We start from the raw sequence: 26,002 nt of genomic DNA, 5'->3' as shown, positions 1-26,002 counted from the left end.
TGAAATACCCACGGTCGGAGAGGGTGATGGAGAGATACATGCAAACACCACTGAGCTCGCAGGAAAGGGCTGGGTTGGAATACGGGTTCTACGCTTGGTCCACCTGAGAATAATCGTTTATGGCTATGGATCTCCAAGTCAGTTCTTCTCTTAGGCTGGGCGTCCCTTACGCTACTCTACTCCCGGCTCATCTGTGCATTTTCCTAGCTTCTAACCATTTAACCCATGATAGGTACATCCACATATGCCCTGGCTAGTAACCAGGTGGTCCTTCGGGTTTCAAACAGAGCAGAAATGATGTTATTTCTGAGTACACTTTAAAAATTTGTCGCAGCAATGTCTGGTGAACACGAATCCTCAAAGACGAAAGTCCACTAACCTCATTGGTGGCAGGGTGGCTTAAAGACCACGGAACTTCTAATATATGCAGTGTTCCATAATAATCAGCTATGGCTATGAATTGCTGCTTACCTGAAAGATGAACGGGCGAGGGGGGTGGACAACAATCAGCAAACAGAAAGCCATCTTCGAGGCTCGGCACAAAATGCGTTCTTGTCGTGTGGTCTCTCAGGGGCCTGCTGTACTGACAGAATCCTGGCAGCATCGTTGGATGACCGTATGGGGCAAAAATGACACGGGGCAGGCGGTCTTCCCGCGGCTGGGGACCGCCTCGTCCCCACCCTTTCTATGTGCCTGTGGAGGAAGGGCGGCTCCCGGCGGGGGCAGACGGCTGTGTGGTTAGAGCTACAGAGGAGAGGGGGACAGGAGCAGGAACAACACGTGGAAGCCTCTCACAGGAAAGCACGACGCACTTTTTACCAAGCGCGCAATGAGGGGGGTCACGGGGGCCGCCGGTCCCGCGCGACTTTGAAAGGTCTTCCTATTAAGAGAAAGAAGTGCCTGCTGTGAGCATTTAAAAAGGGTATAAATGAATTTGCTTACATTTTATGTCTCACTGTGTTTGTGAAGTGTGTGTGTGTGTGTGTGTGTGTGTGTGTGTGGTCATTGTCGAACCTCTGGTTCAAAGGGCTAAAACCTGCGCTGTTCGCCCCTGCGGGTTTGCAAACACACAATGGTGTTTGCATCGGAGCTGAGACATCCTACTTTGGTGAGACTGGACGCGCGCACTCTGAGGACTCAGTTTCCAAACAGGCCGTGTCTGAGCGAGGAGTGGAAGAAGACAGTGGGATGCCTTCTTTGGGGGGGGGCGCGGGGTGGGGGGGGCCGCTCTTCTTCAGATCAGGCGACTGTACGGGATCTACGCCGAGAGCAGACGTGGGTGAGACAGGAAGACGGGATGACGGAAATGAACCCTTCGATTCCTGCGCGTTTAGCTAGATGTTCTTTTTCCCCGGTGACTTATTTTTAAAAGATAGATGTATATCCTCAGAGCATCACCCACATTTGGGAAAACGACGCCTGATATCATCCGAAGAGAACAACAGAATGAGAAAATATTGTAAAATACGACTCTTCATGACAAGTTAAAAGAAAATAACGAGTATTCTGCCTGGAGAAGAAGCTGTGAAGGGTAGCAGAGATGTAGGGGTCAGCCTGGGTGAGCTGGACAAGGGGAGGAGGGGCTCCACTGCGTGCTTCAAAAGCAGCGCCTGTTGGATGTGCAAAACGGGTTCCAGAAACCAGCCGGGATGAAGCAAAGCTGGAGGGATGCTCTGGTTGCCGCCAAGATGTGAGAGGGAGTATTAGAAGCTTTCCCGATGAAGGTCAAATGTTTCCAAGTCACCCCCCCCCCACAACACCCCAATGAGTTAGTTCATAGCATACCGGAAATGGCCCAAGGTTTGATGTAGGTGATCATCGTTATGCAGATGTTTTGTGACTGAGCTGGTTCATGGGTTTTCTCCAGAAGGTCCCAGATATCAATGTACCCATCTTCTCGGCCAATATAGAAAACTCCAGGCCGTGTCAGGGACCAGTGCCCCGAGGTATATCTTTTTGGTGTACAGCATGATTGAAGTAGGGGTCCAATCTTGAGGGGAAAAAAATTTTTTAAGACAAATTCCAAGCTTTTGTCACCCTCGGAGGAGAATTCTCATTGCTTTGTGGTCCCGAGTTTAAACCGTGTTCTCTAAGTGTTCAGGCTTAAGCAGGTGGCTAGGATCATATAAAAGCTAAAATGTGCCCACTGGGGCCTTACTTTTTTTATGGTAGGGTGTTTGTTGTTTTTACCAGGGGACTTCAAAAGTATGTGGAAAAACAACATTAAAAGAGAATGGAATCTTGCCACAAACATTTGTAAGCCCCTCATATCATGCCAGCTCTTTCCCATGTGTTTTTCACACAGATAGGGTTCAACTCTAGCCCCCACCCAACTGCCCTGCCTTGTTAGTTACTTTCTCGAAAAGTCCAAACCTTGGTACTGGGTGGTGGCAGTTCTAATGACTCCACGCTGCTAATGTTCACTGTCATTTCTATGGAGACTGATTGGCACCGGAGAAGTAAAATTCATAAGGAACTTATCACGTTGCTGTCAGATGTCTGCTTCCCATGTAAACAGCTCTAGTCGCCAGGAAAAGCAAACCCAAACTCTGTCAGTCCCAGCTGTGGGCTGCGTGTTGAAAATCAACAACAGAGCTAGCAAAGTCCCTTAAGTAACTTCAGATGGGAGTATCCCTTGGCACGTGACTAGTGCTTGGAAGGGCCACCAAAGCCTCATGAGATCATCCTGTCTTCTCTACCCTGGGGGCATTTGCATTCTTGGACGCTTTTTCCTGAGATGGAGGATGGGGAGTCCTTTCTTCCCATTGTCATGCACCATCTGGCAACCAGGTGCGCTTATTTATTTACCTACTTACACCTGCAGGGGCTAAATTTTGGGAAGTTGACAGACCTCCAAAACAAGGTTTATCATCAATCAACATTTCAAACTTTCACCTTTTTTGAACAGAGAAAACCACTCCTACACTTGAGTTCTCCCATAGTGTAAGCTGTGTTCAACATCACAACAGTTTCTGTGGCATTCCCCCCACCCCCCACCCTGAAGCAGGAAATAAAATGTCAAATCCGCATGCTGTTCTCTTAAATCGACCATCGCATAAAACAAGGCTTGAGTGAAACTGCTTTTGTGAAAAACTTCACTGTGACCAGAGAGAACCTTCCCAGGCAATGCCCCTGGGTGCACTAACTCAGAGCAAACTGCTGGATGCACGCTTGGGGGTGGGGTAGGGAATGGGTACTACGAAAGCTCTGCCCAGTGGAGCTTTTTTCCATTTTTTTGGGGGGGGGGGGCGGCGGTAGTTTAATAATCTTGTCAAATTGTCCACCAAAGGGATGTATCATTTTAAGCTCCCAACAAAATCCGTATTTTATCAGTAAACCTAGCGATTTTGTTGTTACGGCTGTTTGCCTGTTGAGCGTCTCTGTCCAGATCTAGCCCCTGTCCTGCCACCAGTCCTGTCACTCACTGCCTCTGGCTCACGTGCGTCTCTGGGTGGTCCATGATCTATCTACCTACTGCCTCTTTCTGATTGTGCCAACATACTTCAAGTGCAGGCCACCCCCCCCTCCCCAAAATTCCAGACCCAACTTTCTCCATGGATTTACAGTCATCAGCATCCCGACTTCACAAAGCAAGGTACTGACCATGATCTATATTTCAAAGGAAAGAGGATACATTTCCAGAGAACAAGGGACTTGTAACTGCTGCTTCAGTCCCTGGGGAACGAAAAGCCAAGGGTGGCATTCAACAGGTTCACAGTGGTTCTGCTGCTAGCTGGAGCGCTCGCCATCTGTCCTCATTTGCCTAAACAACCCAGAGGCGTTGTGATGTCAGAACAGTCTGTTGGTCCCTCGTCTTTCTCGCTAACAAAGGGCCACACACCCACTCATACATTTCCCGTGCAACTTACCAAGACATCTTCTTTCCAGATAGCCACATTCCATCCCCCAACGGTCAGGACAATGTCCTTGTAAAAAGGCGACCTCTGAATTGTGTGCACAGTGCCATCATGGACCGAGTACAGGTTCACTGGCTTCTTTGCTGTGGAAGTGGAAAAGGCCAGTTCAAGCTCATGAATACTGCTCAGGCTCCCTCCAGGGTAGGGGCAGGTAGGATTCCATTGGGCAGGATGCTCAATGCAGGGAGCTCACTCAGGAGTCAGTGGAGTGAGTGGCACTATCAAGGAATGGCATCTCTTCTCTTTATGAAAAGTCCAGGGACCTTCCATAAGGACCACATTCTGGTCTGGTTGGGTTCTTCAGGGTCTTACTAATTTCTTCAGTAATTCAGACAATATCTGGGTGAACTGCCCCTACACATCAACTACTATACAATGGTAAGCGAATAAACAGGATCTGGCCCTCATGGATCTGGGTCTCGTGGGATTATAATTAATAAATAACCATCAAACACACAGCAAGAATTGTGAAATGTGTTGCGAAGGAAAAAAAACAAAACAAAACACAACACTAGAAGAACAACAAAATTTAAAAAACCCAACTCACTGCCCTTGAGCCCATTCATAGCGACCCTGCAGTCCAGGGTAGAACTAACTGCCTCCTGTGGGACAGTTCCCAGACCATAACTCTTTTAGAAAACAGAAAGTCTCATCTTTCTCTCAAAGATCGGATGGTGGATTTGAACTGCTGACCTTGCAGTTAGCAGTCCAACTGGCAACCCACCAAGGCTCCTGGGGGAACAACAAGAGAACTTCTTTGAGACAGGAAGGCCAGAAAGGCCTCTGAAGATGAAGCTAAAGAAGTGTATACAAACAAGCAAACAGACAGACAGACAGACAGACATTTAAAATGTTGCTCTTCTGGATTAAAAAGAAGAAAGAAAGTGATTACTCTCTTATCAAAGCCATCATCTTGAGAAGAACACTGAAGACCTATGAGGGAGCTTTTAAAAATTTTTGGAAAAAATAGAATTAAAAGACAGTGGAATCTTGACACAAATGTTTGGAAGCCTTTTCGCACTTCCAAGGCCATCTCTGAAATGATGTGGAAGATTCCTGGCAAGGCACTGGAGCCCTGGGCACCAGCTGCTTAAATCCTGCTGCTGCGCTCCTTCCGCAGACCCCAGCTCACCCCCTGAGCCATGATGCCAGTGAGAGCCGTGTCCAACCAATCAAGACTGTACCCCTAAATAACAGACTCATAGACAAAGGACCACAAGTACATGAAAAGGTGGTCACTGGTTTTGGTCATTAGGGAAATACAAATCAAAATATTAAAATATTACTGCATACCTGCTCCAATAGCTCTCTCTCTCTCTCTCTCTCTCTCTCTCTCTCTCTCTCTCTCTCTCTCTCACACACACACACACACACACACACACCATGCCATATATACTCGAGTATAAGCTGACCCGAATATCAGCCAAGGCACCTAACTTTACCAAAAAAACTGCATTAAAAATGTGCCGAAAACTCGGCTTATAATGAGTATATTGCATGTGTGTGTGTGTGTGTGTTGAAGTAACATGAGTTTCCGAGAACAGGGAGAAATTGGAGCCCTCACGCACTGACTGTCAACCGGTGTGTAGTAGCGGGCCAGTGTCATTCAGTGGCGCTACAAGAGCCCTTGCAGTACTGGCTGGAATGTAAAACATTGCAGCTGCTCTCGAAATACAGTGTAGCAGTACCTCGATTAATTAAGCATAGCACCCAGCAATGGGAAGCAATTCTACTCACAGATATATACTCCCCAAATAACTAACATCAGTGTACCAACAAAAACGTGTTCATTGTTCACAGTAGGCAAAAAATGGAAATCCATAAGTGGAATGGGATATAAATGGAATCAGAGGATCTGTGAGCTTTTGAGCCTGGTTTCTTTTATTTATCCTAACGTCTTCATGGTTCATCCGTAGTGAATATGTATCAATACTTCCTCCTTATTACAGCTGAATAGTGATCCATTGTATGGATGGATAGATAACGTCTTGTTATCTGCTCATCAATTGACGAACATTCCACTTATGTCAACAGCAGGGGGCTCACTGCCGTTGAATCATTTCAACTCATGATAATGATATGGAACAGAGAGAACTGCCCCATTGAGCCCTGGTGGCCTACTACATACACCATTGGATCCCCAAGGTTGGCAGTTCAAAACCTGCTACATGGGAGAAAAATGGGAGAAAACACTGACAGTCACAGAAACGGAAAGTGGAAGTTCTACCGTGGCCTCTGAGGTCGCTGTGAGTCGGCACCAACTCTATGGCAGTGAGAACTGCCCCTTTGGGTTTCCAAGTCTGTCAATCCTGATGGAAGCAGACGGCCACATGCAGTGTGCTGGTGGGTTTGAAGCAAGGGCCCTTTGGTTGGCAGCCTACAGACTTCTTTATCAAGTGTCTAGAGCATGTAGACAGAAGAAACTAGGTTAGTGGTTGCCAGGGCCTGGGAGGAGGAGGAAATGAGTGAATGAATGCCTAATGGGAGCGGGGTTCCCTTTTGGGGACATGAACAGCTCTGAGACTAGATGGTGGTGGCGGCTGTACAGCACTGTGACTATACTCAATGCCATGAGTTGTGTGCTCTAAAGTGGTGAACTTGACATTGTATGGATTTTACTGCAATAAAGGTAAATACCATGTTAGATGTTTTCTGCTTACAATAGCGTTTCCTTCCTGAAACAAGCAAACAAACCAAAAGCCAGAACATTCTCCTTTCCTTTTGTCCCGTGAAAGACCTTAGGGAATCTATGTTCCACTGATGCTCCAATGCCTGTCTCTGCCTCCCAGCTATTAATTTTACTGATGGAGCGCTAGTGCCCACAGGCCAGGTGATTATGAGGGAGCGACCGTGAACAAGTGAGCACTTTCCAGCGTCATTGTCTAGTTGTTCCAGTGTAGTGATGCAGTTGAGAGCACGGATTCTGGAAGCTGACTACCTGAGTTCATATTCTGCCACTGCCACTTACGGTAAACAAATGAACCCACGGACTGTGCTTACCAGAGAGCCTGACACGTGCCCTGTGTGACGGGTGAGTTGATGAAATGACTATGTGAGTCGGCATCGTTCAGCCTGGATGCCGTGGCTGGCCATTTAGATCACATGGACATTTCGTTTAATGTGGCCTTCTTCAGCACACACACTTCAGTCAGGAGGTGATCTGTCTTTCAGAAGTCTCCTTTTAGACGGGGAAATGGTCCTTCCTGCTAGTCTCATATTTGAGATGACAACACGGGGTTCCAAGCAGACAGGGAGGTTGTCTCTGACAAGTTCACCTCATCTTTACTCAAGAAACCGACGCAGTGTTTCTGAAAACTCCCCCCGCTCCTGCAGCTCCGAGGCAAACACTCCGAGGCCAGCTCACAGGTGAACAGAGGGGCGAGACCCTCATTCAAAACACCTTCGCATTGCCTCTCACTACCCTTAAGCTACTCTCCTATGTTTCCCATTGGACAAAAGAACTGAAGTTTTAAAATAATCAGCAGTCTTTTGATCAGTGGTTAAAACAATTTCCTTTTCCTTTTTCTTAAAGGAACCAAAGACCAACAAATTGAACCCTCTTCTTCGACCTTATCACCCTCAGGCCATTGGTCACAACATTCTGCCACGTTAACTCCTGACTCTCCGCTACACATCCCTGTGACCATGCCTCTGGTTCAAGCCTCACTATCTCTTTCCTGAGCTGTTGCAATTGATCAGCCTTTCAATCCCACCAATCAATTCATCCAGTCCCCTTTCTCTGGCCAGAGCAGGGTTTTCTGATTAGGGGTGTGGCTCTAGGATAAGGTCCAAAGCACTAAAGGCTCTTTGTCATCTGGACCTCCCCTCCCCCCACTACCCCATGTTAATCTTTGACCTTGAGAGCCTCTCACTGCTCCCTAATTTAACTGCTCCCTAGCTTAGCCCCTTTGGGGTTCTCATGCCTTTGCATTTGTCACTCTTTCGACCTGGAATATCTTTCCCATCTTCTCCATCTGGAAAGCTCTTATTCACCCCTTGAGACCCAGATCAACTGCATTGCTCTGCAGCAAGACCCTTTCTCTTCTTTTCTGATATGAAGTTCCAAAGCACGTTGTTTAAGGAGACAACAAATATACAGGATAAAACAAGCGAGGAAGTGACAGAAATAAATTCAGCGTGGTGGTCCTTCCCATTGGAGCAGAAAGAGGATAGGGTTGGAATGGCCACACAGGCATTCTAATGGTAACCATGAGGCTTATTTTTCCCTTTCAACTTGGTTCTAAATAAACCAGTTGGGTTGTAAGTATGCTACTTTTCACTCCATGTATTTTTTAATCTAGCCATCCTAACAAAAATTAATTGTCTAGTCAGTGCCACAATGGGCTCAAGCACAACACCTGTGGGCTGGCCCAGGGCCAGGCAGTGCTGCATTCTGTTGTCCAGAGGGCTGCCATGGTTTGAAGTGACACCACGGGACTTAACAACAGCGGCGGCAGCAACAGTCAGTGTGATAAAACTCATTGAGACGTCGCCCCACAGCTATGGCTTTATTCATGGAAACCTCTGTGCCTGCTCTGTGCCTAGGCAGCGCACAAAGAGGAGTGCGTGAACACGGATTCATTTCACCCCCTAGAGAGTGAATTTGTACTGATCCTCTTCTCCGGAATTTTACTTTTTTTTTTCTTACAAAGGACAGGTGTCCCTTTTTTATAAGACAGTCACATTATTTTTTCACAGTTTATTTAATAAATACTTCTATGGTTTCTGTAACAATGGTTTAATAAGGTTTTTTTTTTTTTAACCATCCAAGAACACCAGCCCCTCCCTGGCCTCCACATCACTGTGTGTTGGCTGGCAACTTCAGCACTAATGAAAGTGTAATGTCACTTTGTTGATGTGTTTAATGTTCCCATTTGGGAAAGACAGTGTTTTGGCCATGTCTATATCTCTAGCACTCTGCCTGGCATGTACTAGGTGCTCAATGATGACTTGATGAATGAGTGAGAGTAAGGAGGATCAAACAAATATTCATAAGCTCCAAACAAAGAGCTCTGGGGTTTTAAGGTTGTGATTTTATAAATAAGATCTATTTAAAGCAATTAATGAAACCTGTTTATTATAGGTCATCTCAAAAGCAGTTTAACAAAAAGCTGGCTTCAGGAGGATGCCGGGCTGGAAGCAACCACCTGAGACCAGGAGGAGCCAGCGTCTCCAGTGTTCCACCAAGCCAAGGCACTAGGGTGTGGTGCAGACTGACCTGCCCCACCTGCTCAGCTAACCCCCATACAGTAGTGACTAAGTATTTCACATCGATGAAGTGTAGTAGAATTCATTATATTTAAGTATGCAATTTTGAGATGTTGACAGGCAATTCAAGTAATGAATGAATGGAAAGTAGGAAATTAGTCTGCATTCTAGTTTCACTTGGCCCTCCCTTGGATTGCACACTTAATCCATTACCAACTACCCTATTGTTACCAATAACATTTATTTGCCCCCCCCCCCGACATTTGAACTTCTGGTCAGGCGATGATCCATAAGAAAAGTAGAAATGCTTTTGCTGCAAGATTTAAACGACTACCCTGAAGGCAACTCTGTCAAAGGAAGGCTTGGCTGGCTGAGGCACCCGCCTCTCTGTGGGCCAGATCGCTAGAGCGAAGGGGTGAGGTGTGGGGTCCCGCCTGTCTGTGGGCCAGATCTCTAGAGGGATGGGGTGAGGTGTGGGGTCCCAGCACATGCTCTCTGCAAGCAAGCCACGGCTCTGACTTCTGACCTACATCAGCCACTCAGAGACGGGAGCTTCTCAGAGTCCCTGGAAAAATGAAATGAGAATTTCCCTATGAGTTTTTAAAAACTGTTTTCTTGGCATAAGTCACAAATCATGCAATTGTGTAGCTCAATCATCTTAACAAGAGTGGCACAATCATCTTCTTGTGCTCATGGTGACTAGCTCTCCGTTTCCCAAACCCCCCTGGCACACCCTCAAGGAGCCATCCACCCAGTTAACTCTCTGTTTGGATAGATTTACCTATCCTGGCCTTCATCTACAGGAAAAGATGAAAAAAGAAGACCGGGGGGAAGAATCCCTAACAACAATTACAAAGTAAAACAGCAAAATTTCAATGGAAACTAAAACAAAAAATATCATAAATGAGAACGAATTTAAAACGGGTCAGCAGGGAGATCCAATGATTAGATGTCACATTTCCCATGAGCTTTCGAAGCCTCCTTGTATTTCCACTTGCTCCAACAACTCACAGTATTGATCCGAAAATGTAACTAGCTCCTATGCCACATGGCTCCTGCTGGTGCCATTCTGAAATGCATTACCACCTTGACCTGCCCGGAGGTCCCGGGCACCGCCCTCTTCTGCTGGTGGTGGTTAGTCCACACTTTGAAGTGGAATTTAAATATATTTTCATGCCACGATAAAACTCAAGGTTGTGCATTATGTAATCACACATGTAGTGAACCCAAGGTACCGAGTTTATTAACGAGAGGGAATTTTGCTTACTGGGGCCCTATACTCCTAACTTCTTCCTGCTCACACCCGCATCGACTCACATATCTCTGCTCAGCTACTGAGGGCAATGGGACCCGTGGGAGCAGGCATAGACATGGACGTCTGCCGCCACGGCACCCACACCAAACCAAACTCAATGCCACCGAGTCCACCCTGGCTCATGGTGACCAATCAGGGAGGTAGAAATGCCCCATGGGTTTCCGAGATTGTCACTCTTCATGGAAGTAGAAAGCCTCGTCTTTCTCTCAGAGTGGCCAGTGGTTTTGAACTGCTGCCTCGTAGTTAGCCACCCAATGAGTAACCACCACACAACCAGGTCTCCTCCTCAGCTCCAAAGGAGGGCCCCATGCTTACTTCTATCCTGTCCCGGGGCCTTCAAGTTCATCGCAAATATGGCACATACTTTCACGTTGATGGGGTTTTCTGATGGATCAGCTGCTAGATGTTCAGTTACTGAGACAGCACTGCTAACTTTTTAATTCAGTGGTCTAAATCTCTGTCATTTAAGGATCATTTACGCCCCACCCAAACCAAGGCCCCTGCCACCAGCTCTGACTCATAGTGACCCGATGGAGGCTTTCCAAGGTGCTGTCAATCTTAACGGGAGCAGACAGCCTCATCTTTTTCCTTCAGGGTGGTTGGAGTGTTTGAATTGCTGACCATGCAGTTAGCATGCTCCAAGGCTCCTTACATTTTGGCATGAAAACAACTCACCTGGAGAATTTTATTAAATTCTAGAACCAGTGGGCCTGGGGTAATATCCAAGACCCTGCCTTTTTTTTTTCCAAGACAAAATTTCATTTTTTGTAATTAGAAATATTTCACAATATATAATTACATATTGTTTTGTGATTAATTACTATGCTTTAATTGTTCAATTTGTAACAATGAAAATACATCCTGCATATTTACATTATGATTCATGACAGTAGCAAAATTAGTTATGAAGCAGCAATGAAAAAGATTTTATGGTTGGGGGTCACCACAACATGAAAACAGTATTAAGGGGTCACAGCATTAGGAAGGTTGAGAACCACTGTGCTAAGTACATGCAAAGTCTGAATCAGCAGGACCCCCTGAAACCCAGATGTGAGGGCGTACACCTGGAGAACATAGGGAATTAGATGTTACTGAAAGAAAACCCCCAGCTTCAGCATACAAATATCTATCAGTATTTGTAGACACCTTTTCAGGATGGGTTAAGGCTTTCCCCACTTATTCTGTTATTAAAACGTTGTTGCACGGAATCACCCCGTATTGGCTGGAGTCTGAGTCTGGGGTCAGACAACGGGCCAACATTTACAGGCCAGCTAATCCAACTTGTATCAAAGAGGCACTCAGAATTGTTTGGAAACTGCACTGTGCCTATAGACCCCGGGGCTTCACCCTGCCTTTTTAATGGGCTCCCAGGTGACAGCAGCGCAGTGGGCGCTAGGCCTCACGTGGAGTAATCTAGGGCATGGCCAGAATCTCGAGGGCCCTCCCACCACCCATTACTCCGTACTACGGAGCGAGTTTCCTCCCTGGGTAATTTAAATTAAAAGGAACTTCTGATTTATAATGGGCCATCACAAAACTTACTTGTCAGTCGTCCAGTTTCGGGGTCTCTTTCCATTTTCCAGTCTGTGTAGAGTACTTCACCTTCCTAAAAATATGGCAGGTTCCAAATGAGTATACTGGTAGCTTAAGTGACGACAGGCCTCAGATTGAGGTTATTAGTGACAAATCATGCCAGAACAGGGCAACTGATCAACGTCACCGAATTAGAATTCAATACACGGAGGGGGAGGCTCAAATGGAGCACACCAAACACCGTGTCTGCCTTCTTATCTGCATGCAGTGCCATGGAGATTGTGGGCAATTATGGCCTCATCTAGGTTGAGTGCGGAGTTCTAAGTGCTAAGTTTCTAACATTTTGTTTCAACAGAAATTGCCGCAATCCATACAGGATCAGGCTATCCGTCCCGAGTGACTTGTTCTCAGCATGCGCCACAATCAGTATTCACTGAGCATGGCTGCAGTCAGGGAGAGTGACGGAGTGATGATGCATACAACGATATTCCGAACCTTTGGAAGTCGAGAGCGGGAGACATAATGTTCTACGAAAACAAAATGATAAGTACCACATATGCCAGCTGTCTGTAAGGGCCCTCTTAAGAAGAGGGGGTGCCCGGGGCCCCTGATGTAAAGACGAGGTGGGAACACCCCCACAAAAGGGAAAGGTAGACAGACCAGGTGTGACAGGCAGAAGGGGGGACTAGGGGAGAATGGAGTCTCATACTGCTCATTTCACAGGGAAAAAGAGATTATGAGAGGCTAAATGGTTTAGGAAAAGCCCCCCAGGGGCAGAGGCCTCCTGATTTCAGTTTTGCTCTCTTGGTTTTGTTTCTTGACTGGGTGATAAGAGGGGCAAAAGGAGCCTTGGTGGCCAGTGATTGATGCCACCCCAGTGGTTTTATAAAAACAGTGCAAACAAAAGGGGGAGGAAGAGAAGGGTGTAGATTCTGCCATGTGGGTGAGAGAGGGGAGGCAGCAAACATTTGAATTATGCAAAGTGAATGATAAACTCAAGGGGGCCAGGGACCAGCCATTCACTCCTCTAACCCACCCTAATTCCATTAGCAAACATGGACTCTATTGGGTGCCGGAGTCAGAGGACAAGCCCTGCCACTCCCACGACTACTGAGGCTAAGGGAGGAGACAGGGCAGGACGAGAACGGTGTCTGTCATTGCGCAGTGTCCTTAGGCACTTTGCACCATGTCGGCACATCATCCTCCAGATGACCGTTTACCTGGTACTCAGGTTTTCTGGAGCTGTCCAGAGCTCTGTGTATCATATCCCCAACGCTCACCACGGCCGTGTGAAAGAGTTCTTAATATCTGCTGGATCTCACAGGTGGTATGTGAAGTCGAATGAAGCCACAGATGAACAGGTTGGAAGTATTTGAGTGCCCATTACATCAGCTTGTCACCTAGCTAGAAGCCTAATGTGTATATCAGTCGCCATCCAGTCCACTCACACCCACACCTGCATGGACATTCCACCACTGCTCAGGCCTTTGGTTAGTTCACCTGCCTGGCCTCTCTGTCTCCAGAGTCCCACTCCTTCCACCTCAGCACTCTACCAGCCTTGTGGAGCCCGGTTAGGGCTTCCTTTGGCATGGTCTCCGAAGCCAAAGGTTCGAGAGTTAGTAGCAGGAGAGCCTCCTGTTAGCACGCCAGCCCCACAGGGTAGGGGGTTTTGTGTTTGTTCAAGGCGATATCCTCAGGGCCAAGAACAATGCCTGATACATATTAAGGCTCAAATGTATCTACTGACTGATGGTTAGGAGATTCCTAGCAAAGTGAGGGCTCCAAAGGCAGGAAAGAACTTGGTGTACAAGAAGAACGAGAAAAAATCGGAGCAGTCGGCGTGAATGAGAGGGAGAACGAATCAGATAGCGGGTGGAGAGAGAGACAGGAGCCAAATACGTCTGGATCTTTTCCACGCAGCACTGAGTTCTCACTGAGGATTTAAATGCCGCTAGGGGTGGACTGTGGTGGGAATCACATTTTGATTTCTGTTTTAAGGTCTGATGTTCCTTTTCTATCTAAAGTTGATTTCATATTGTTATTCTTTGCTTAAGATTTTTGGGTATGGAACGCAAGTTCTAAAAGATACATCCATTTGGTAGTGTCCCATTGTTCGCAGCAGGAAGGTCTATTGGTAATTGGCCTGACCTTCTCTTGCACCGAGCTATTCCATCATGTCCAGGCAAGCTCCTTCCTTAGACCAGTGTCAGAACTCCCAAATATTCTTCAGGCAGTGACTTCTGTTTGGAATGTGCCCACTCATGCTGATCTCTCCGGTTCCTCTCACCTTCAATCCCTAGCAAGCTCCCAGGTCACTTGAGTGATGCTGTCCTCAAGCTCCCCTTCCCAATCCATGCAGCCTCTGGATGGGCCTGGGCATCAATCATTCTGTGCAAGTACCTGCTTCTCAACTAGGCAAGGAACATTGGAAGGACAGGAACTGGGCTATTCCTCTCCGATCCCAGTGCCCACTGCCATGCCCCAGTGCTGATAACTTCTTAGAGCGTGTGGACTTGTTTAACCCTTTCAAAACACTCACATGTGAAGGCAAAGTGCATTCCCATGAGACTGAGCTATGGAGTCAGCTCAGGGTGACACAGCCTGGGAGAAATTCTATTAGTTCATGGAAATAGAGCCATGAAGGAAAGAACAGCTCGGACTGAGACTTTTTCCCTAGGTACCACGAACCTTGCTGGTGAGGTGGTGAAGCTGCTAACCAAAAGGTCAGTGGTTTGAAACCCACCAAGCACTCCATGAGAGAAAGTTGAGACAGTCTGCTTCTTCACAACCTTGGAAGTGTCCTGGAGGCAGTTCTACTCTGTTCAGCAGGACTGCCGTGAATTGGAATCCATTCATAGGTTTGTGGGTTTGGTATAGAAGTATGAGGATTTAATGAAACATAAATTGGAAGCTACCTAGCACAGACTCTATTGTTGTCAGCTGTCACTGAGACGATGCCAGCTCCTATCGACTCCACCTATATCGAGGAGAACTGCAGGTTGTTGGGCTGTCTTCCAAGACAACTCTGTGTGGGGTTGAACTGCCAACCTTTTGGTTAGCAGTCAAATGCCTAACCATTTGTACCCCCCGGGGACTTTGCACAGACCCTAACACATCTTGTGTGCTCTTGATGATCGGAACCAAGCCAACTCACTGCCATGGCACCGACTCCCACTCAGAGTGACCCTCCAGCGAGGGTTTTCACAGGCGTGAATCTGCACAGGGACAGACAGGGGAGCGGCTGGGGAGGTGCAGTGTGGACCTTGCTGGTAGCAGTACAGCACATCCCTGATGGCTTCATCCGGGCCCCCAGGTTATCATAAGAGCAGAGGGACAACAGCGGCTGTGTTATTGTCGTGCAGGATGTTTATCTTTTGAATTAAGTATTTCACTGTCTTTTCTACACGACTGGGCATTCCTAACAGACAACATATTTTCTGAGAAAATTCCATACGCATAGCATGATTTCTTCCATGTCTTACAGGTGCTTGACACATATTAGTAGATTAATCAATAAATTATGAATAAAAGGGCTGTAAATAATCGCATAGATTATTTGACATTTAGTCATTATGACTACATTTCGATTGTGAAATTAGGAGGCATCCAGGTTGAAAGCTTTACATGTGAATATACTTATTAACACAGGAACAGAGTGTAATTATAAGTATTACAAACACAAATGAAACCTGTTTCTGTAGAGTCCATCCCAGCTCACCGCCACGCTACAGGAGAGCGTAGACCGGCCCACGGTCCCGGCAAGCTGTGCGTTTTTATGGATGCAGACTGCCATGTCTTTCCGCACCCAGCGGTGGTGGCTTTGAACCCCTGAGATTTTGGTTTGTAGCCAGGCAAGTGCTTGGCCAATGCCCCACCAGGGATCCATGCGTGTTATATAGCCTTATAAAGCACACAAGTACAGTGGAGCCGTAAGCATCTATTTCAATGTAATTCTAAGTATTACTTTTAGGAGCAGGAAATTCCAACCCACCTCTGTTCCCACAAAGAACTTTGTGGGGAAATCCTCGATCGGCTTCAGAGGATTGCTCAAGCCAGTTTCCAGGTTGCTGTACAGGTTCGCCTCTGCGGCGTTCAGGCCTGCGCTCTGGGCTAGCGCTTTCTCTTCCCAGGAACATAGACAGAAGAGCACAGGATTACCGAGAAAGAACCTTTACAGAGTTCTTGGCTTCTGCTCCCAGTCAGACACAGTTGCCTCTACCCTACCCAGGGGCGCGGGGACACATCCAGATATTTTTAGACTTCCAACTTAGCAGAATTCCTTTCTCAAGTCATAGCTTCTATGGAATTCTCTGCATTTAAAACTCAGCAAGGGGGCACTCTATTTAAAACTGAGCAACAAGCAAAGGGGTTGAATCAATAGTTTAAAGAGCACAAGGCCAGAGAAAAATGCTACCATCAACCGTGTCTATTCAGATTTCACTGGAGTAACAACTGAATATTGACTAAATTCCAGATCAGACAGAACCCTTGGCAATGTTTTTGAGTGATTTTAATCATAGAGTAGTATATGATAAATATAGCTGTGATTTGCCGAAATGTAGCATTTATTAGATTAGAAATTAGATGGTAAAACTTTCAACTTGGAATTGCAATATTATTACATTTATCATATCGCATTATTTACAACTTTACTAGTGATTCCAATGTTTCTGCACTTAATTCTCCAAAAATCTGTTGACACAGGTTCACAAGTCTAATGAACATAATCTTGTAGTCCAACCACCAGACAATCCGAGCAATCACGGATTACAAAGACACCGGTGGCACCAAAGACACGAGCTGGTGCTTACAGTGCACGTGCACAACACCACACGATCCCAGTGCCAAGTGACCGGGCGATAACGACACCTCTGGAGGGTCCCGAAGGCGCTAAGAAATTCGAGGGTTCGAATAACAAATTATCATAGAGCTTTATCCTTACGTGTATATCAATGCATGTTAGTTGGATTTACAAAAAGTGTTTTTGTTGTTGTAACTAGCTGCAGGGATATTTTGCGTATAAAATAGACTATATTTCTGTTGAAGCACTGCATAAAAATATCATAGTCTCATTTTGATGTCACCCTACTGTCACCTGGTATAGTCTGCACCCCCTTATGACGGCACTGGGCTCCAGAATCCACACCCTTAATCACTGTTAAATTGCTCAAAACACATATCTAACACAGACTCTGAAGGTCATTCCTAAAGAGGAATCCCCCAAGGGCTCAAGTAGAAAGCAAATGTTTTGAGAACGATGATGGCAACAAATGTGCACATGTGCTTGACACAATGGATGGATGGATGGGTTGTGATAAAAGGTGTACGAGCCCCAATAAAATGATTAAAAAAACAAAGCAAAACAAAAAACACTACCCCTTTTTTAACAAGAGAAGTCCCAAAGCCTTTTCCATTCGAATAAATACAGAATTTCTTACAGTGACTGCTGAAAGGGCACTGACTGTAAGGGACTAAATGGCAAGCCAAAGGAGAGTGGTCAATGGCAGGGGTGGTGAGAGTACCAGACACCGATTGGGAAGCCGAACCAGGCTTCAAGAGAATGGGGGTGGTGGTGATGTCCAGGGTGGGCTAGCGTGGACGTGTGATCCACACGTGGAAGGACCCACATATGATCAAGAAACAAAATGTGACCCAGAGGCAGAGACTCTATTCCAGCCAACAGGTCCAAATCTGGCCAGAATAGTGAGGAGCTGGCAGTGGGTCTGAGGGAGATCCAAAAGTACAAGTTAGATTTTCAACTCCGGAAAGCTGTCAGTCTCCATAGGAGCAGGGCACGGCTGCAAGTCACAGCGTTATGGACAAGAGGGGCGTGTGTGAGCAGGGGTTTCCACGTGGATTTCATTCTCTGGAGGGCCAATGGAATTGCCTGCAACAAGGATTTATAGAAAGGCCATGGCCAAGTGGGGCTTTGGGTGAGGAGCTAAAAGTACGCTTTACATCTTATTAGGAATGCATTTAAAACCTCCTGGCCGTAATCCCGAGTGTGGCTTGGGGTAAATGTTAACTTTCAGAAGAAGTTTATCATACCTGGAATGTCTACTAGAGAGATTAAAATGAGTAATTTCTTAAGAATTATAGGCCTACAATATAAAAACACAAATTTTATGCAAAACAATGTACCGCTTTGGGTACAAAATTACTGACATAATTAGACCGCCAGGGAGGTTAACCAAAGATGCCTCCTCCAACCAGAAAAAAAACCATTTTATAAATATCTGTTAAATACACGAATGTAAGGGCAACGTAAGCACAGCGCCTGACCCATGACTAAAATCCCATAGAGGCGTGGCTTTCCACCTTCCTAGTGCCGCGACCCTTGAATACAGTTCTCCTCATGTGGTGGGGACCCCCAACCATAACATTATTTTCATCGCTACTGCATAACTGTCATTTTGCTACTGTTATAAATTGGGCGACCCCTGTGAAAGGGTTGTTTGAACCCCAAAGGGGTCACGACCCACAGGTTGAGAACTGCTGCCATAAATTGTAAGCAATAATTCTAACTTGGGAGGAGGGGAAAAATCACCCCGTAGGTTTCCTTGGGAATAAAGTGGGCCCCGAAAAACATGAAAGCGTTTCGTCCATTCAAAGCATTCCTGCTTTGAAAATATAATAATTTAGAAATTCTAATTTTTTGTTTTTTTAAAAAAAACACAGGGTCATGGATTATATCTATAAAACACATGGCTTCAAAGTGGAATTTTGTTTGAGTATGGGGTTTGTTAGCTATCCTGTGATTTAATTGAACATGGAAAAAATGTAAAAGTGAAACCCCTTTGATTAGACAAATAGCTTGGGAAAGAGTTTAATTGCTGGTCTCCTCGGGGATTTCCAGTCTGCACTGCCCTCCAGGTGAGCGAGTCACACGGACTTTTCTTTGAATTGTTTGTAAGCTAACACGAATCGCTGTCTCCTCAGTTCATCTGCGATGAAGTGGCTGAATGGGGAGACTGAAAAGTCAAGTGCTGTTCATTTGTGTCATGGTGCTGTATAAATATTCCTTTTTCCTATTATATTCTGGCAGGCAATGGTCATTTGTGTCTTAGATATGTTCCTTTCTATAGCATTTAGGGATAAACATATTCAGAGTGGACTTTCTTAAATGTAAAAAAAAACAAGTGCCCCCCAATACATAAATATGTTCAATAACGTTTGCAAAACCAAACCACTGAATTCTGTCAAACCTTTTTTCTGTGTGCAGGTGGTTTTAAGCTGGTGGTAGCTTTTAGTGTTGTTTCCTGCAGTCGATTCAGGGCGATGCCCTGCGGTCCAGAGCAGAACTACTCCATGGGGCTCTCTTAGCTGTACTTGCTATGGAAGCAGTTCGCCCGGCCTTTCTTCCGTGACGCTGCGGGGGAGGGCCACCAGCCTTTAGGTTAGCAACCTGAACTGAGCGTCCCACAGGGGCCCCTGTGGCTATTCTAGCTGTGATAAAGTTCCATATTCGGCGGGGGGTGGGGGGGAGGTGTGATTTTCTTTATACTTTTTACAAGTTGGACCGCATGAGCGCATCTTCCCCCGCCCAGCGCCCTGGGAGCGCGTCAGAGGCAGTTACCTGGGCTCTTGCAGAGGACGTGGTCTCCACTCAGACTGACCTTGGTCGGACAGTGGTCTAAAGTGGTTTCACCCTTAGACAGCTTTATCTTTGGGGGGAAGATGTGAGACAAGTTATTCCCAGAGATGAGCAAGGTATCCTGTGTGGTTTATGCTTGCCTCTGCTGCCTCCACACTGCTGGTTCCTAATACCTCCTCCTGTCCTCTTTCCCGCCCAGATTCCTAATTACTGTCCCCCTAGACTGCACCTGTACGTTTCTACTGCGGAGGCGCTCACTGCCCTACTCATAGTGACCCTGGGTGACAGGGGAGAATGGTTCCTGTGAGGTCCGGAGACGAACTCTTCCCGGGAGAGAAAGCCCTGTCTTTCTGCCTAAGAGTGGCTGCTGGTTTTCAACTGCTGACCTCGCAGTTAGCCGCCCAACTCATGACTGCTACACCACCAGCAGGGACTAATGGCTGCAAAATCCTCAAGTCCCATGTTTGCTTGTTGTTTTTCCTCTCCAAGTGCCTTGTATTCTATTCCACAATACAGCCTTGTTAATTTAATATAAAAATCATGGCTTGGCCCTCTTGTTCCCTCAATCTTTCTGAAACTCCCTGGGCGGCCAACTGGCCATGTCTGCGGCCCCTCAGGGATGCACAAGCCCACAAGTTTGAGACGGGATCTTAGGTCCCAGACCCGAATGAACAAATAAATAGAGAGTCACGTGTTACATTGTCCTTCATCATCATCCCTTTGCGCGCCTCTCCTACAGAACGCAGGTCCACGGGCTGTGCGATTTTCAACCAGGGTTTTGCTGTCAGTCACGTTACAGCTCAATGACTTTTACCTCAGACAGCATCTCAGCTCTTTCCAGCTCCTCCTCCCAGTGACCTGGGGAGCATCCTTCCCCTGCTCCTTCATTCTCCCATTGGAAGATTAGAGGAGAATGCAATTCTACTGAGAGTACTAAGTCAACGGAAAAGACAAGTCTTAAGTTTGGAATTAAAATCCTAAAGGAAGAGAGCCCTCAGCATCAGAAATCCACTCTGCAATTCAAGATCAGTACAAATGCTTTCTCCCTCAACACCTACAGGGTTTTGTTGTTTATAAAAAAAAACAACAACAAAAAAAACCAAGCCATTGGGTGGATTCTGACCTTTACCAGTCTTAAAAGGACAGAGCAGAACTGTCCCATAGGGTTTCCACAGCTGTAAATCTTAAGGCTGCGGACGGCCACCTCGTTTTCCTGTGGCACGGCTAGTGGGTTAAAATCTTCCACCGTTGGGTTGGCAGCTGAGCGCTTTAACCACAGAACCACCAGGGCTCCTTGTCTAGTCATAGGCACTGCAATAATATTTTTCTTACTCCTGAGATGTAACATATGCAGATTTTTTTTTTTTTTGCTGGACAGGTTTAAAATGAGCTTTTCTCCAGAGTAGCTTGAGAACCTACCAATTTTCAAAAAACTGATTTTGCAATTGAATACTTATGCAAACCATTTGTAAGTTGTGGCTTGCTTCTACATGAAGAAATACCATCCCTTGAGTCCAGGATGTTTGTGATTTCTGGCTTGACTGAAGCAGGCAAGTGATTTATGATTCAATGAGCACTTGGATTCTATGGGCCTGGGTGCGTTGGAGCAGTTTTACCACAGTGCATACTCCCGTAAGCGAATCAGGATGGAAGAAATCCCATGTGACTTACCTTGGCGAGAGGCTTCCAGGCGAGATCGAGGTGTAGAAAAGTAGACGGTATATCATAAGGAATTTCAAGACTTTCTTCTTTCTTTTTCTCTGCCGGCTGAGGAGTCACCGTTTTCTGTGACCTGATATCCCAGAAACATATTGTGCTGGGAAAAAAGGAGGCTCATGTTTTATTTTGTTAAGTACTACTAAGAAGAAAAAAGTACTAAGAAGAAGAAAGGAACCCTGGTGGTTAAGTGGGTTGTGCGGTAAGCTGCTAACCTCAATGTCAGCAGTTTGCATCCACCACTCCATGGCAGACAGATGAGCCTCTCTACTCCCTTAAGGACACACAGCCCAGGAAACCCTCCAGGGGCAGTTGTGTTTTGTCATGTCGGGTGGCTGTGGGCTGGATTAGACCAGATGGCAGTGGGCAATAAGAAGTGTAACCACAGGAGTAACAATGCGACTGTGGCTGTATTCAAATGTTTCTGAAACTAAGATTTTTATGAAGTTGGGTTGTTGGGCACTTTATAGTTCAGAGGATTATGTGGTGCACATAGTTATTTCCCTGATGAGACTTGAATTTGGAGACTGATGGAATGTTTTTCCCCCGTAATAGCTTAATTGAGATTTATTTTATATGCCATGGAATTCATCCATTCAAAGTATACATACAATCCAAGGAGTTTTGTGCATTCAGAGAGTAGTGTAAGCATCACCTCAAAAAAAACTCCCTACCCATTCGCAGTCCGTCACTCCCCATTTTCCTCTACTCCCTTAGCCCCAGGCCGAGGCAGCCCCGATCTGTATTCTGTTTCCATAGATGTGCTTCTTCTGGTCATGCGTACCCCTGGAGTCCTTGTGACTGCCCGCTTCGGTCACACCTCAGACTGCTAGCCTCAGGAGCAGCAGTTGGAACCCAGCAGGGACGCTGTGGGAAAGACGAGGCTTTCTGTCCCCATGCATAAAGGTTTACGGCCTTGGAAACGCCCAGGGGCAATTCTACCCTGTCCGATAGTGTCGCCATGACCTATTCGGTGCTTCTAAATGTCCTCCACGGCTGCTGGGGACACAGATCTCTACAGCCCATTTTGTACAACCCACATTCAAGTATTTGCTCGGTGAAATGATAATTTTAATGGCTTCATGTTGTTAGCTGCCGTCGCGTGGGTTCCGAACCATAGTGACCGTGTGCACAACAGGAAGGAGACAGGGCCCGGTCCTGAGTCATCCTCACCACTTGTCTGTCAGTAGGTCCCACTGTGGTGGCTTGTGTGTTGCTGTGATGCTGGAAGCTTGGTTACCGGTATTTCAAGTGCCAGCAGGGTCACCCAAAGCAAACAGGTTTCAGCGGAGCTTCCAGACTAACAACAGATCATTGTCTTCATTAAGCAGGAGCTCCCACTTCAAAGGAGAGAGCCGCTGAAAACTTTATGCAAGTTTCGTTGTTGTGTAATATCCCGTAGAATCACGTAGGTGACACCTGTTGTTTTTGCTTGCGCAGTGGCTTCCACCCTCTCCTTTGGCAAAAGCATTCGAATCGATGTCTAGGGAACTGCACGCAGCCAAGCAGTGGCCAACACGCCGTGTCCTGCTATTCTGTCCTGGTTGACGTAGTGGGTCCCTGGTGCAACAGAGGACAATCAGAATCTCTCCTGTCACTCGGATCTTGAGCAAAGTGACACATAGATGTCAAATGGCCGGAGGTGACTCCTTCAAACAAAGGAGCTGGTCATCTGCACCTGCCGTCCAGGTCGCTGAGGCCTGAGCCAACTCTCCCTTTGATTTGCCCTGTGGTAACTTCCTAGCGACAGCACAGGACACTAGATAAAGTACACCTTGGAGCATCCTTTCTGCAGTCTGTCCAGGATTGCGATGCACATAAAATAGTTAATGTATTAAAAAACATCCAATAGCGTGCTGGTATAAGCTTCCAATAAATGCAGTTGTTAAATTACGTTAGCCTGAGTCAATTCTGTTGCTTGCAATCATAGAACTTTACTCAACACGTGTACTGCAGGGCTAACCAAGCCCCCTGCTAAAGGTACTTGCCTCACGGCTGCGGCTGCAGCTGTCAGCACCTATGACGTCATCCCTTCTGTGGAGGTCAAAGCCGTCTGGAGTGCTAAGTGCTTTCCCAGCATTTTGATGCTTGATAAATTCTATCACTATGCATATTTAAAAAAACTTCTTTATGAATTTTTCGATCTATCAAGTTACATTTAAATAAACATTTCATCAACATACTTACCTGGGTTGTTTTTCAAAATATTTCTTTGTATATACACATAATAGAAATGTAAAATAGTCTTCCCAATTAAATGCTACAAGTCTTTACAACTCCGAAGTAAAACTGATTGAGCATGACATGTATTCTAGTTTTACAAATAGGAGCAGGTGAAGAAGTAGAGTAACTGTGGAGAATTGCCAGCTTAGTCTTCCTTTTGCAATGTGTTTATACCTTTAAAAAGATTATTTTAAAACTAGCAGTTCCCTGCAACATTCCATCCTTTTGTTGCATCAAGTTTAAGTGCTACAATAAAGATCACTCAGGGAGTAGAAGACAATGATTTGAGGTGCACTGCATGAAGGCTTCTGATAACATGATGACAAGAAAACATACCAGTCTGCTGAACATGTTAGGAGCTGACAGCATATTTCGCTTCGATTCTCAAAGACAGAGCCCATCCTATTGATCTGTTAAAAAAAAAAGTTGTAACAAATGAAACAGCAATGATTTTTCCATAGCTTGACTCTGCTTTTTATCTTCTAAATTTTTGTTCTTTGCTTTAATTTTTATAATAACCTTTATCACAGATGTATAATTCCAGAGAGGAGGAGTAGAAGTAGTGGAAGTAGGTGGCCCTGGTGAGGCCTCTCCTTTGCAGGCCAGAGGAGGGCTGCCAGCCTCCACTCCAGTGCCACTTCAAGCCACATTACCTCTCCCCATTCTCCCTGCTCCCCCCACCCCTACTTCCTGAGGCTTTCCTGCTGTTTGAAGTGGGAGACACCCTGGCAGGTTTGCTTTGGGGCCCTAGGGTTGGCTGGGGCTGTGTAATGCAGTGGGGAGGGGGAGTGTACATTTTAATGATTTTAATGCTGTCTAAACAGGCACACACATATTTATACTGAAGGAGAGGTTTAGAAAACAGGGGGGTCTAAAATCAAATCTGATTGTACCTTGTATTCATTCATTTGTTGCCTGTCTTCTGTCATAGATACGCTTTGAGATGATTTTTTAAAAAGCTGTGCATGCCATTTTGTTCTTGGGATACACATTGAATTATTTCTGAGCATGAATTTAAGAAATTGGAATTGTTGATCAGAAAGTTTGAACATGCCTCTGATTCAAGAAGCCCATGGTTAGTTGTATTCTAAACACTGAACGCCAGTTAAACATTGTAAGCAGCAACGTTAGGGCCGACCAGTTTCACTATCTTTTCTAACAGAGGACGCTTTTGAAAAGTCAAATGAGCACCAAACAGTACATTACTGTCTCTTTATTATTTATTTTTCTTTGCTATATGGAAGGCTGAATGACTTTTATATTAATTATTAATTGCTCTAATTTCGGGTATATATCTTTTGCTTATTTATTGGAAATTTCTATATCAAACTCAGTACAATTATTTTCCTCTATTTTTTTTAATTCCTTCTTATCACTTTAGACACCCACATAGGTGTCCTGGATATGTCAACCTATTCTTTTTTTTTTTGCGGCGCGCCCGACGTCCCAACCTATTCTTTTGTGGCCTCTTTCAACACAAGGAGCTTCGAAAACAAGGCCCATTCCAGAAATCCAACACTCTCATCTGACTTTCTGTGTTCCTTCATCATGCGTTGTTTATAATTCACATCGAGTCAATGGTTTTATCTGGTGTGAGGTATCGGTCGGAATGGAGTTCCTTCCATTATCACACGTTGACGTTTTAGAGATCACCGAAACTGTATCTGGGCTGTTTACAGTGATACATCATTACTTTAAGAATTATTGCTGCTTCACATAATCCCGTTGAATACTACCAAGTGGTAGAGCTAACCACCCCTCATAACTCTAATTTTTAGAATATTCTTGGCATTCCCCTGTTAATTCTTCAAAGCACATGGCAGCTAGACTCTTGGTGCCCTTTAAGGAAACAATTGGGGAGCTCGGCCAGTCCCACACTCACAAAGATCACATCCGGTTAGGTGACAGTCCAGCGTGACACTGAGACTCAGATCCTGGACAGGCAACTAAGCTCCTTCACTGGTTACATGTCTCACCTGCCAACAGCTCGGCGCATGCAAGGCAAGCCTATGCCTCTGTAAAATGACACATTGTTATATGCTGCTGATCTTCAGGTGGCTTGCCCCAAAAGACAATTTTCAATCCACAAATGCTAAGTGTAACATGTTTTCATTTTCTCTTTACATTTCTTCTTTATTATTGTGTTGCATTAATCTTGACCCTGCCTTTTTTTCTTTTAAAGTAGTTATAAACAGTCCAAACTGTAAGATTGTCTTTATTCTCAGCCCGAACTCAAATGCTGACTGGGCATGTAGTTAATGACTTAGCGACAAGAAACCTTCACTTGGGAGAAAAGTTCTGGAAATGTACAGTCCAGGGGGAGCGAGTGTTAAGCCATCAATACTCACTTCAAACGTGTTCGACAGCCACTGTATATCTGTAATTACTTTCTTATGTCCGTTTTCTATGGAAGAGACTGCGCAGTGTCTGATATACATTGCTTCCTTATTACTGCCTGGCTCAAGGAGAAACATGGGCTGGAAGAATGTTAAAAGA

At 45.7% G+C, this 26,002-nt stretch overlaps 1 protein-coding gene across 1 annotated transcript in view; it reads right to left on the bottom strand.

The window, feature by feature from the left end:
- Positions 1-26,002, bottom strand: part of DNAI3 (dynein axonemal intermediate chain 3) — a 64,461-nt gene that overhangs the window by 5,774 nt on the left and 32,685 nt on the right. Inside the window, exons 11-19 of the mRNA XM_075538980.1 lie at positions 25,855-25,983; positions 23,843-23,916; positions 21,239-21,383; positions 19,550-19,637; positions 15,965-16,095; positions 11,983-12,046; positions 3,870-4,000; positions 1,786-1,990; positions 380-471 (exon numbers count right to left, since the gene is read on the bottom strand). Coding sequence (XP_075395095.1) covers positions 380-471; positions 1,786-1,990; positions 3,870-4,000; positions 11,983-12,046; positions 15,965-16,095; positions 19,550-19,637; positions 21,239-21,383; positions 23,843-23,916; positions 25,855-25,983 — 1,059 coding nt within the window. The remainder of the gene's footprint in view (positions 1-379; positions 472-1,785; positions 1,991-3,869; positions 4,001-11,982; positions 12,047-15,964; positions 16,096-19,549; positions 19,638-21,238; positions 21,384-23,842; positions 23,917-25,854; positions 25,984-26,002) is intronic.

The sequence above is a fragment of the Tenrec ecaudatus genome, chromosome 1 (genome assembly GCF_050624435.1).
Source record: "Tenrec ecaudatus isolate mTenEca1 chromosome 1, mTenEca1.hap1, whole genome shotgun sequence".
In the NCBI taxonomy this organism is placed as follows: Eukaryota; Metazoa; Chordata; class Mammalia; order Afrosoricida; family Tenrecidae; genus Tenrec; species Tenrec ecaudatus.
The sequence above is the reverse complement of the archived record's forward strand: the minus strand, read 5'-3'. Positions and strand labels throughout refer to the sequence as shown.